We start from the raw sequence: 12,876 nt of genomic DNA on the forward strand, positions 1-12,876 counted from the left end.
TTATTTGATGCTGAAACTTGGTTATCAACATTCATGTACATGTAAGTGTATTTTCACTTTCACTAGATGAAGAGTAATCCCAACAATCATATTCTTCAAAATCCATATCAACATTTATTGTTGGCGAATATATCCTTTGAAATTTTTTTAAATTTCATTAAATAATAATTTCCAATATGTTTTAAAAGAAATATATTACAAACAGCAAGAAAGCGAACCCGTGTGCATGTTACATCTTCAATAACGTTTTTCATAAATTATAGACCATTTTTTGTTTTTATTTCGATATTGTGATAACAAATAAAAACGAAAATCAGTTTTAAATGCACTGAACGTGTTTGATTGTTATTCCACTACATGTGTGTTCTAGTGTTCACAGAATCAACTGTAAAAAAAAGAGGAAATCTAGAGGGGTTCCAGAAATTCTTGAAATCCTAGGTTAAAATCTGACACATTTTGGAGGAAAGGATGATTAAAATGAGAGGAAATGCAATATTCCATGATAGGAAAACAGCTGATCCGAGGAGAATTCCTATCCCCTGCTTCATTCGAGAATGGGATGGAAAGAGTTACATTGTCAAATGACTACAAACTTTGGCTCTCAAGTCTCATTAAAGGAACATACCCTAGTTTTTAAACACGAACGCATATTTTTGATTCTTTTAACCGTTTTTGATCACTTAAATCATACTTTACATGTACTTAGATTTTATTGTTTAGATTATCAATTTCCATACATCCGAAGTGTTTTTGGTCACCCTGGTGTTTTTAATATCACAAAATGTATTTCTTATATTTTTAAAAATGCACGTGCGTCTGAGAAGTAACAGTTATGGAGTCCAGTTTTTAGTGGGTATTTCACCTTTTCAAAGTCACAGACTCATGTTTCACTCAGTTGTAACTTTACCCAAATGTGTTACAGGTTTCTAGATTAAGTAAACGTAGTGTTAATTTTCACGGGTTGAAACTAGGGTATGTCTCTTTAATCAATGATGATATGAAAAGGTAAGATTTAAACTTTAAGAAAATGCAGACTTTCGAAAGGTCTTTATGGAAGCATGTTCGACTGGCACAAGTAGCTATATTAATGTCATTACTGCTAGCGTACCTGACCCGAGAAGAAACCCTAACCCTAACCCTAACCCTATGGAAGCATGTTTGACTGGCACATTAGTGCTACCGTACCTGACCCGAGAAGAAACCCAAACCCTAACCCTAACCCTATGGAAGCATGTTTGACTGGCACATTAGTGCTACCGTACCTGACCCGAGAAGAAACCCTAACCCTAACCCTAACCCTATGGAAGCATGTTTGACTGGCACATTAGTGCTACCGTACCTGACCCGAGAAGAAACCCTAACCCTAACCCTATGGAAGCATGTTTGACTGGCACATTAGTGCTACCGTACCTGACCCGAGAAGAAACCCTAACCCTAACCCTAACCCTATGGAAGCATGTTTGACTGGCACATTAGTGCTACCGTACCTGACCCGAGAAGAAACCCTAACCCTAACCCTATGGAAGCATGTTTGACTGGCACATTAGTGCTACCGTACCTGACCCGAGAAGAAACCCAAACCCTAACCCTAACCCTATGGAAGCATGTTTGACTGGCACATTAGTGCTACCGTACCTGACCCGAGAAGAAACCCTAACCCTAACCCTATGGAAGCATGTTTGACTGGCACATTAGTGCTACCGTACCTGACCCGAGAAGAAACCCTAACCCTAACCCTAACCCTATGGAAGCATGTTTGACTGGCACATTAGTGCTACCGTACCTGACCCGAGAAGAAACCCAAACCCTAACCCTAACCCTATGGAAGCATGTTTGACTGGCACATTAGTGCTACCGTACCTGACCCGAGAAGAAACCCTAACCCTAACCCTATGGAAGCATGTTTGACTGGCACATTAGTGCTACCGTACCTGACCCGAGAAGAAACCCTAACCCTAACCCTAACCCTATGGAAGCATGTTTGACTGGCACATTAGTGCTACCGTACCTGACCCGAGAAGAAACCCTAACCCTAACCCTATGGAAGCATGTTTGACTGGCACATTAGTGCTACCGTACCTGACCCGAGAAGAAACCCTAACCCTAACCCTTAGTGCTACCGTACCTGACCCGAGAAGAAACCCTAACCCTAACCCTATGGAAGCATGTTTGACTGGCACATTAGTGCTACCGTACCTGACCCGAGAAGAAACCCTAACCCTAACCCTAACCCTAACCCTATGGAAGCATGTTTGACTGGCACATTAGTGCTACCGTACCTGACCCGAGAAGAAACCCTAACCCTATGGAAGCATGTTTGACTGGCACATTAGTGCTACCGTACCTGACCCGAGAAGAAACCCTAACCCTAACCCTATGGAAGCATGTTTGACTGGCACATTAGTGCTACCGTACCTGACCCGAGAAGAAACCCTAACCCTAACCCTATGGAAGCATGTTTGACTGGCACATTAGTGCTACCGTACCTGACCCGAGAAGAAACCCTAACCCTAACCCTAACCCTATGGAAGCATGTTTGACTGGCACATTAGTGCTACCGTACCTGACCCGAGAAGAAACCCTAACCCTAACCCTAACCCTATGGAAGCATGTTTGACTGGCACGTTAGTGCTACCGTACCTGACCCGAGAAGAAACCCTAACCCTAACCCTATGGAAGCATGTTTGACTGGCACATTAGTGCTACCGTACCTGACCCGAGAAGAAACCCTAACCCTAACCCTATGGAAGCATGTTTGACTGGCACATTAGTGCTACCGTACCTGACCCGAGAAGAAACCCTAACCCTAACCCTAACCCTATGGAAGCATGTTTGACTGGCACATTAGTGCTACCGTACCTGACCCGAGAAGAAACCCTAACCCTAACCCTATGGAAGCATGTTTGACTGGCACATTAGTGCTACCGTACCTGACCCGAGAAGAAACCCAAACCCTAACCCTAACCCTATGGAAGCATGTTTGACTGGCACATTAGTGCTACCGTACCTGACCCGAGAAGAAACCCTAACCCTAACCCTAACCCTATGGAAGCATGTTTGACTGGCACATTAGTGCTACCGTACCTGACCCGAGAAGAAACCCTAACCCTAACCCTAACCCTAACCCTATGGAAGCATGTTTGACTGGCACATTAGTGCTACCGTACCTGACCCGAGAAGAAACCCTCCGTGGTTCTTCGAGATCCACGGAACAGGAGGCACGATCATGGGCAGGTCGGTCGTGTCAAAGGTCAACTCGGCGACGTCAGCGATGCGAAACAACTTCACTATCACTGGATGAGGCTGTAAGAAGAATAACATTTCATTTTAAGTTCGTGTTCGTGCTTATATCCAATTAAGGTTCAAGCACGCTGGCCTAGGCACACACCTCAGCTATCTGGGCTGTCTGTCCAGGACAGTGGGTTAGTTATTATTGGTTAGTGAGAGAGAAGAGGGTGTAGTGGCTTTACATCTACCCATTGGTTGGAGCCGCTGCTGGGCTGTGAACCCTGTACCCACTAGCATGTAGTCCGATGGCTTAACTACTGTGCCACCGAGGTCAGTGAAGAATAACAAACATCTGTCTGAGAAGAGTAAAAAGTTTGTTTTGTTTAACGACACCACTAAAGCACATTGATTTCTTAATCATCGGCTAATGGATGTCAAATTGTCAAGAGATGAATGATTTCTTCTAACAGAAGCTAGAGGAAAGGCAAAAAATACAAACACATGTTGCAACCTGTTAAGTGACCAAATAATTAAACAAAGATTTTCTTTCTTTCTGATAAGTATTTGTCACTGGTGAAGAATGAATGGATACAATGAATGAATGAATGAATGTGAATGAATGAATGAATGAAGGAAGGAAGGAAGGAAGGAAGGAAGGAAGGAAGGAAGGAAGGAAATGGTTTATTTAATGGGACAGAGCCTAGTTTCAACGCATGAAAACTAACACTAAGTTTAGTTAATCTACAAACCTGTAACGCATTTGGATAAAGTTACAATTGAGTGAAACATGAGTCTGTGACTTTGAAATGGTGAAATACCCTCTAAATATAGACTAAAACACGACTCACTAACTGTTACTTCTCAGACGAACGTGCGTTTTTAAAAATATGAGAAATGGATTTTGTGATATTAAAAACACCAGGATGACCAAAAACACTTTGAATGTACGGAAATGGATAATCTAAACAAGAAATCTAAGTAAATTATGATTTCAGTTGTCAAAAACAGCTATAATAGTCAAAAATATGCCTTAGTGTTAAAAAACTAGGGTATGTCCCTTTAACGACGCACTCAACACATTTTATTTATGGTTATATGTCGTCGAACATATGGTTAAGGACCACATAGATATTGAAAGAGGAAACCCGCTGTCACCATTTCATGGGCTACTCTTTTCGATTAGCAGCAAGTGCACTGGCTGGAGCGAGAAATAGCCCAATGGGCCCACCGACGGAGATCGATCCCAAACCAACCGCGCATCAAGTGAGCACGTTACCACTGGGCTACGTCTCGCCCCTGGCCCACTGACGAATGAAAGAACAAATGAATGAATGAATGAAAGAATGAAAGAATGAACGAACACATTTTTTATTACATGAATGAACAAATGAATGAAGAGAATGAATGAATAAAAAGAGTCAATCTCTGAATCAATTGATGTTTAACGATAAAAAAGTGTCAAATATTTCATGTGTCACAATATTAATATGATTTTGGTGTGTATATTTTCCTAAGATATATTACATATTTTGTCCTCAAGGGCAGGGTTTCTGCCAGAGGGTAAAATTGGTATGGCGCCATATCCGAATGTTTTTGCAGATTTAATTTTTTTCAGTTAACTTTTTGACAAAATTAATTGCTCTTATCATCACTGTATGATTTGTTTAACACTAAACCTAAATTTAACCCATTTTCTTTCTTGGGGAGGCTCCCCATACCCACTGTTGACCGAGGTTGAATTCCATTACATAGCACCATACCAAAACATTTATTTCTGGCAGAAACACTGAAGGGGTATGTATTTTCATGATGATGATGGTTTTCAAACAGTCTAACTTCCACACATACATTGTTTGTACATGTATACGAGGAAATGGACAGAACATTTTTAAACAAACAAATAAATCTAATAATAATTACCTTGATTTCTTGATACACACGGTGTCCGTAGTTGCGATAGATGGTGTAAAATGCAGGTACCATTCTCCTGCAACACAGCGACAGATTCGTTAGGACAATTTTAAATGACAGTAATAGTTGTTTAACAAATACATTCAGTAACTGAGTCTTTAGTCAAACAACTTGTTAAAGGGATATACCCTAGTTTTTAAATACTAAGGCATAGTTTTGACTATTATAGCAGTTTTTGATAACTGAAATCATACTCTACTTAGATTTTATTGTTTAGATTATCCATTTCCGCACATTCAGAGTGTGTTTGGTCATACTGGTGATTTTATTATCCCAAAAGACATTTATCATATTTTTAAAAATGCACATGCGTATGAGAAGTAACAGTTATAGAGTCGAGTTTTAGTCTATTTTTAGAGAGTATTTCACCATTTCACAGTGACAGACTCATGTTTCATTCAATTGTCACTTTATCCAAATGTGTTACAGGTTTGTAGATTAACTAAACTTAGTGTGCATTTTCATGGGCTGAAACTAGGCTCTGTGCCTTTAAATCATCCAGTGTCAGAGTCAAGACCGAGACATCAAAGGCGAAAGAAAAGAAATAATGGATGTAAACAAGAACAAAGAAAGTAAATGGCAGTTCATAATCATTTGCTGGGAAATTGGGATATATGTTCAGTCCAGTCAACAGATTGGGATGGGAGATGTATCTTAAATTATAAACAAATATATATATAAATAAAACGTAAAAAATAAAATAATAATGAAAAACCAGATTGGGGTGGGAATAATGCACAAATGTGTGAGGTTAGGTTAAATGTATTAGAATAATGTGTTTATATTTTACCCTGACTTTTTAGCAAATTATTTAGTGCCTGTACATACATGTAGTAATCAATGTATATTACATTATATGAACCAAGAGATTTTTGGTTCTGGACTTGGACCTTTTTCTTTTTCATTTTTTATGGGGTGGAAGAAGGAAGGAAATGTTTTATTTAACGACGCACTCAACACATTTTATTTAGTTATATGGCGTCGGACATATGGTTAAGGACCACACAGATATTGAGAGAGGAAACCTGTTGTCACCACTTTATGGGCTACTCTTTTTGATTAGCAGCAAGTGAACTTTTATATGCACCATCCCACAAACAGGATAACACATACCACGTCTTTTGATATACCAGTTGTGGTTTCATCAAGAAGGAGAAATAGACCAATGGGCCCACCGACGGGGATCAATCCTAGACCGACCACGCATCAAGCGAATGCCTTACTACTGGGCTACGTCCCGCCTATTTATTTATTTATGGGGTGGGGTCTGTTACATAAACCTGAGACAATAAACAGTTTTAATACTACTTACCGTTTCTCTTTCTTCTTCAACATGTTGGACAATGAACAGTTTTAATACTACTTACCGTTTCTCTTTCTTCTTCAACATGTTGGACAATGAACAGTTTTAATACTACTTACCGTTTCTCTTTCTTCTTCAACATGTTGGACAATAAACAGTTTTAATACTACTTACCGTTTCTCTTTCTTCTTCAACATGTTGGACAATAAACAGTTTTAATACTACTTACCGTTTCTCTTTCTTCTTCAACATGTTGGAGTCAATCTTGACATCGTTTAAGATTATATCATACAACTTTTTGCCCAGCTGAAATTAAAATAAATATAAATACAATTAATCAATAGGCAAAAACCGACAGAGATTATGTACAGTATTCATTCAAGTTTATATATACTGAAGATATGTTTTAAATGCACATAATGTGGTTTATAATTAATACCTTATGTACCAGCCTGTAAAATTTCTTGTTATGTTTCTTGGTATTCTAACTTCAAACAACAAAAATGAGTCATGTAAAACTATTAATTAAATATCTAGTTTCAAATTCATATGGTTAAACAATAAAATTTGTATTGCTTTGTTTCGTTTTTCAGTATTTTCTCAAAAATTATTTAACAAGAGTACCGGTGAAGTACATGTACATGATATGCTTGTCAAAAGTAGGTCACAGTGACCTAGTTATAACTTATAGTACACCACATACCACCAACTACTTGCATGCAAGGTTTTATGATCCTACATATATATGAACTGATAACAGAAGATATGGCCTGGACAAGGATTTCCCTTAATGTGCAGTAATGTGTGAAATGTAGGTCGTGGTGACCTAGTTATGGTATGTGACACACTTCCATCCCGAGTTGTATGTGCCTGCAAAGTTTGATGATACAGGGCTCGACCTTAGTGGTAGCTGATTTCTCACTCTCTTACTTGGACTACCAGTTGTCTCAACCCAGTCATTAAGGGCTGTAATATAGTTTTCATAGGTGTAGATTTCACAGTATATTGCTCATGACTTTAAAGGGACATTACCGAGTTTGCTGCATTGTAAGATGTTTCGGACTAATAAAATATTTCTACGATCAAACTTACATATTAAAAACATTTTGTTGTTTAGAATATCAGTGTCTGTATATTCAATGTGTTTCTTGTCGTCTTAATATTTGTAAGAATCCCAAACTGGATTTTGTCTTCAAATAACTTCGTACGTACAAAAAAATATATTTTAGGAAATAAAATTTAATTTAAACTAGTACAAATATCAGAACGATCAGAAACACGTATAATATACAGCCACTAATATTTTATGCAGGAAAATATATTTGATATGTAATTACAATCGTTAAAAAAGTCTCTGTTAGTCGATAACATCTTAAAAATTGTAGCAAACTCAGGAATGTCCCTTTAAAAACCACCACCCTAAACCAATGTTTAAATAAAATAAATTATTTTGCTTTCTTCTCTCTTTTTAAAGAAACATAAAGTTCTGGGGCTACCAATTTTTACTGAGGGCTATTAGATTTTATAAGCTGGCAGTCAAGCCTGATGATATTATATGAATTAATCAAACACAAATTATGGACGGATGGACGTACGGACAATGCCATACCGTAATACATATAAAAATGGTTGCAGAAAACACACATGCACACAAACACACAGACATGTACACACACACACTGTGATGTGATACATACCACTTTCACTATGTGAGCAGACCAAGGCCTTTCAGCTACATCCTGGAATGAAAACATTACTTAGAAATAATTTAATATTCATATGCAATGAGAAAATCAATCATGAAACATAAGCACATTACTCAATGGTACAGTATGTACTGTATAATGGTGAATCATTGCTTACAAAATCATAAAAAGTCAAAAGTTCATTAAACTGCAAGCAATGACAACTTAATACATTTTCAAACAATGCCTATTTGCTATCTACATTTATTACCCATATGGGCTCAAATATACGGGGTAATATTTTTTTCGATCTCTGCACAGTGTGCAGATTGCTTCTACAGCCACTGATTGGCTGGCTTAAAAATCACGACGTTTGGTTGGTTGCTTGCCATGGCCAGAACTTCACTTTCATTCATATAATGTTTCCATTCATAAGTCAGATTACACTTACGTTATACGATCTACAAAGATTTACAAAAACAAATGGACTCATTTGTTTCGTAAACATGAAATGGTATATTTTCATAAGCAGCGGCTTTAGTAATACATAAAAATAATTATTTTCAAATGCAAATACAGTTGTATTATTTTGTACTGTAAACATTTGGCTGTAAAAAGAACGCCGTTATGCTATGACGTCACTTACATTACATCATGTAATGCGCGTAAAATTACTTATGACGTAATGGCTGATGGCTTTGTTGTAGACTGCAGAGGAATTTTTACATTAAAAATCAGTTAAAATTGACAATGGGTAATAAAGAGAATAACCAACTCGCTACGAGGAGTTACAAATTATCTGTCCCTCGTGAATGAATGTTGTAAAACCCTCGCCAAAGGCTCGGGTTTACAACATTCATTCACGAGGGACAGATAATTCCTAACTCCTTGTAGCTCGTTAGTTATTCTCTAAGTAATATATATCAGGGCTCAAGAATACATATGGCCTGCCGGAAATAAGACAGCACGTGATGAGTGTAGGGTTTGTGAGTGTGTGGAAAATTAGGTCATCTGAGGTGTAATTTAGAGCATTATATAATTAAAATAGAACAGAATAACGAGCTTGGGCTCAGCTAAATACATCGGTGTCTGGGTGGATGGATGGATGGATGGATGTACTGGATGAATGTATGTATTGGATGGATGGATAGATGGATGGATGGATGGATGTACTGGATGAATGTATGTATTGGATGGATGGATAGATGGATGGATGGATGGATGTACTGGATGAATGTATGTATTGGATGGATGGATAGATGGATGGATGTACTGGATGAATGTATGTATTGGATGGATGGATGGATTGGATGGATCATCAGAAGTGTAACACCTACCAGAGAAGCTCCCTCTGGTGCTTGTTTCATCAAGCGCTGCCAGCAGTCGCGGTGGTTTATAAACTGAAACTCTTCATCATTGTAGTGACTCACAAATTTTTCATACAGCCTCGTCATCTGTACATAAAGATGTAAAAAGTAAATATAACGACACAAGGTGAATCTAACTTATTTATCAGACTTATCAACAACAAAAAGGGGCACACCTCGACAGCTTCAAACCAAAAAGAAGCTTGTATTTTACTTTCAAATATCTCACATCTCACCTGTACTTTTTCACAAAAATGTCAGTGCATACCACAACAATATTTCAGTTTTAGAGTACTGAACACAAAGTGGAAACTCATCATTTGTCCAATGATTGTAATCCACACCATAACTTCATCAGAGCTTGAATTTAACGACAGCACCAACAGCAATTGCCGTAGTTGTGATACAAATTGCCATAGATCAGGAGCTTTACCAATGCAGGGCTATCTGTGCCATTCACAAAATTCAAATTTTAAGAATAATTGGCAAATTTTATTTTAATCTGGCGAACAGAATTGTGTAATGATTAATATTTTGTTGGAAAATAACTGTAGATTGCATTTTTCAAGACAATTTGTCAGATGTTTTTAGCCACACCACCCTAGCCATAGCAGAGTTTTGCTGCTGGATAAAAATTGAAGGAATAATTTTTAGTGTTTATTTTTATTTGACCAATGTAACAGGTTTACCACAACATACAAATTCAGTTAGGAGCCGTGGATTTTGCACCATAATTTCATATTCAACCATTATCACTGTAGTACCGCAGAAAATAAAAGTCACTTTACCTTCTTTGCGTATTTGCTGCGAACCTTGTCCTGCATCATGTATTTACTGTGGACTCTCATTCCCAGGCGGCGACACAGCTGATCCATACAGATACTGAACGAGTCCGACGCCAGCGATATCTGCTCTATTTCCTGAAGAAATTTGTAAAACATCAATAAACTGATAAATGATAGATGGGTGGGCCAATGAATAGATAGATGAATGGATGGATAGGAAGGAAGGAAATTGTTTATTTAATGACACACTTAACACATTTTATTTATGGTTATATGGCGTCAGACATATGGTTAAGGACCACACAGATATGGAGAGAGGAAACCTGCTGTGGCCACTTCATGGGCTAGTCTTTCCGATTAGCAGCAAGGGATCTTTTATATGCACCCACGGCTTCTAGAATTTTGATGAAATCCATTAGTCATGGGATCAGTGATTTCTTTTAATTTACTAGCCACAATAAAAAATTCACTAGACCTACTTAACTTTTAAGTTAATACAATTTTACTAAATAATAGTAATAATCGGATATGTCACCTGAAGAGGGAGATAGAACTTAAAAACATCAACATCGGGGGCAGGATATTCATATTTACAAAATAGACTTAACTTCAGATGGATGGATGAATGGATGGATGGATGAATGGACAGATGGATGAAATAACTGACACAAGAAAACAACAATCATCATGGGTGCCAAACAAGGGTGCATATCATGATCAACATTAATACAATAATTACAAAATTAACTACAGCTTTCTTTTCTTTCTTTTAAATTATTTTAGTGCTTATATCCAATTAAGGTTGGTTGAAGCACGATGTCCTGGGCACACACCTCAGCTATCCAGTGGGTTAGTTGCTAGTGGTTAGTGGTTAGTGAGAGAGAAGAGGGTGTAGTGACCTTACACCTACCCATTGAGTCATTAAAACTTGCTCTGGGATGGAGCCAGTACCGGGCTACGAACCCGGTACCTATCATGTACACATGTAGATTAACCACGACACCACCGAGGCCGGTTTAACTACAGCATAAATACAAAATTAATGTAGAAGGGAGAGAGTTATATTTATCAAAGGCAAAATGTGTATATCACTAACATACTAAAATGGCAAGTGAATTACCAATTGAGATTGATCCCACCCCTGAAATTACATGTACTATGAAATTATATAATTTAGCAGATGGGCATGGCACTGTAATTCTTATTTTATGCATATTGGTGATAGATTAAAAGATGCGCACACACACACGGTCAATTCTGGAACATCCCTTAGAAAAAAAGAAGAAAAAACAACTTACCAGCATGATACACTCAATCATGTCCAAGGGTGGTAGTAATGTTAGATATGGATACAAAGTGTGAGTGTGCAAGTCTGGAATTAAAAAAAAGGAATGTGAAGAAATGAATTAATATCTGAAATAAAAGGAAGACAATATTTGTCAATATTTTAGAGTCCATGTATACTACTCAAAAGAATTTAAGGGTCAGACGATATTTTCGACATTATTTTCTGAATGTCAATTATATTAGCTAGACCATAATGTCACGCATGGTATTGTTCCATTTTGACGAAAGTAGGTCTAAGCAACCCATAAATGAATGGCGAAAACATGCTTACATTTGCACGTAAATTAGGGCGAAAGCGAAAGGTCTGCTAAGTGCCCATAACTTGCTTTTTCACAAAGCGCTTCATTTGCACGCTTTGCACATGTATTCCATGTTCCCAATGCTGAATTTCCGTATAATTGGAGCTTGTGTTCGTGTACGGTGCACACTCCAAATTCGACAATGGTACAACTTCAACTGACTATCGAAGATCGAGGAAGGGCTATTGCTTGGCTTCAGGATGGCAATACGCAAAGAAATGTTGCTCTGAGACTTGGTGTCAGTCAGAGTGTCGTTGGCCGACTGTGGCAACGCAATGATTTCTGTTCGAAATCGTCCACGTTCGGGAAGACCCCGAAGCACTACAAATAGAGAGGACCGCTACATCACCAATATGGCTCTACGTCAACGCACAACCACTGCACGCCGATTACGTGACAATATGCGGACTGCCACTGGAACTCGAGTGTCGACAAACCATACGCAATCGTCTGAGAGCCAATAATCTACGCTGCCGTCGCCAGGCTGTTCAACCACCACTCCTACCACGTCACAGAACGGCCAGACGTCACTGGTGCACCCTTCATCTGCGGTGGCAACATGTTCAGTGGGGTCGAGTGATATTCACTGACGAGTCCAGGTTTAGTCTCCAGTTCAACGACGGTCGGGTTCGTGTCTACAGACGTCCTGGGGAGCGCTTCGCTGACGTTAACGTTAGACAACGTCACCGGTTCGGTGTTGGCAGCGTCATGGTGTGGGGCCGCATCTCTATCCACCACAGGACCCCCCTCTATGTGGTGGATGGCAATCTGAATCGAATCCGCTATCTGAATGAGATTATCTGGCCGTTGGTTCTCCCAGGCCTTCAGCAGATTGGCGGCGGGGCAGTTCTGCAGGATGACAATGACAGACCCCACCGCGCCAGGGTGGTA

At 38.7% G+C, this 12,876-nt stretch overlaps 1 protein-coding gene across 2 annotated transcripts in view; it reads right to left on the reverse strand.

Moving 5' to 3' along the window:
* Window positions 1-12,876, reverse strand: part of LOC121390668 (DNA-directed RNA polymerase, mitochondrial-like) — a 61,866-nt gene that overhangs the window by 25,646 nt on the left and 23,344 nt on the right. For both annotated transcript variants that reach the window (XM_041522541.1, XM_041522542.1), the window contains exons 10-16: window positions 11,638-11,711; window positions 10,343-10,474; window positions 9,525-9,641; window positions 8,200-8,241; window positions 6,732-6,808; window positions 5,149-5,215; window positions 3,168-3,303 (exon numbers count right to left, since the gene is read on the reverse strand). In XM_041522541.1, the coding sequence (XP_041378475.1) occupies window positions 3,168-3,303; window positions 5,149-5,215; window positions 6,732-6,808; window positions 8,200-8,241; window positions 9,525-9,641; window positions 10,343-10,474; window positions 11,638-11,711 (645 nt within the window). The remainder of the gene's footprint in view (window positions 1-3,167; window positions 3,304-5,148; window positions 5,216-6,731; window positions 6,809-8,199; window positions 8,242-9,524; window positions 9,642-10,342; window positions 10,475-11,637; window positions 11,712-12,876) is intronic.

This window comes from Gigantopelta aegis, chromosome 15 (assembly GCF_016097555.1).
Source record: "Gigantopelta aegis isolate Gae_Host chromosome 15, Gae_host_genome, whole genome shotgun sequence".
Classification (NCBI taxonomy): domain Eukaryota; kingdom Metazoa; phylum Mollusca; class Gastropoda; order Neomphalida; family Peltospiridae; genus Gigantopelta; species Gigantopelta aegis.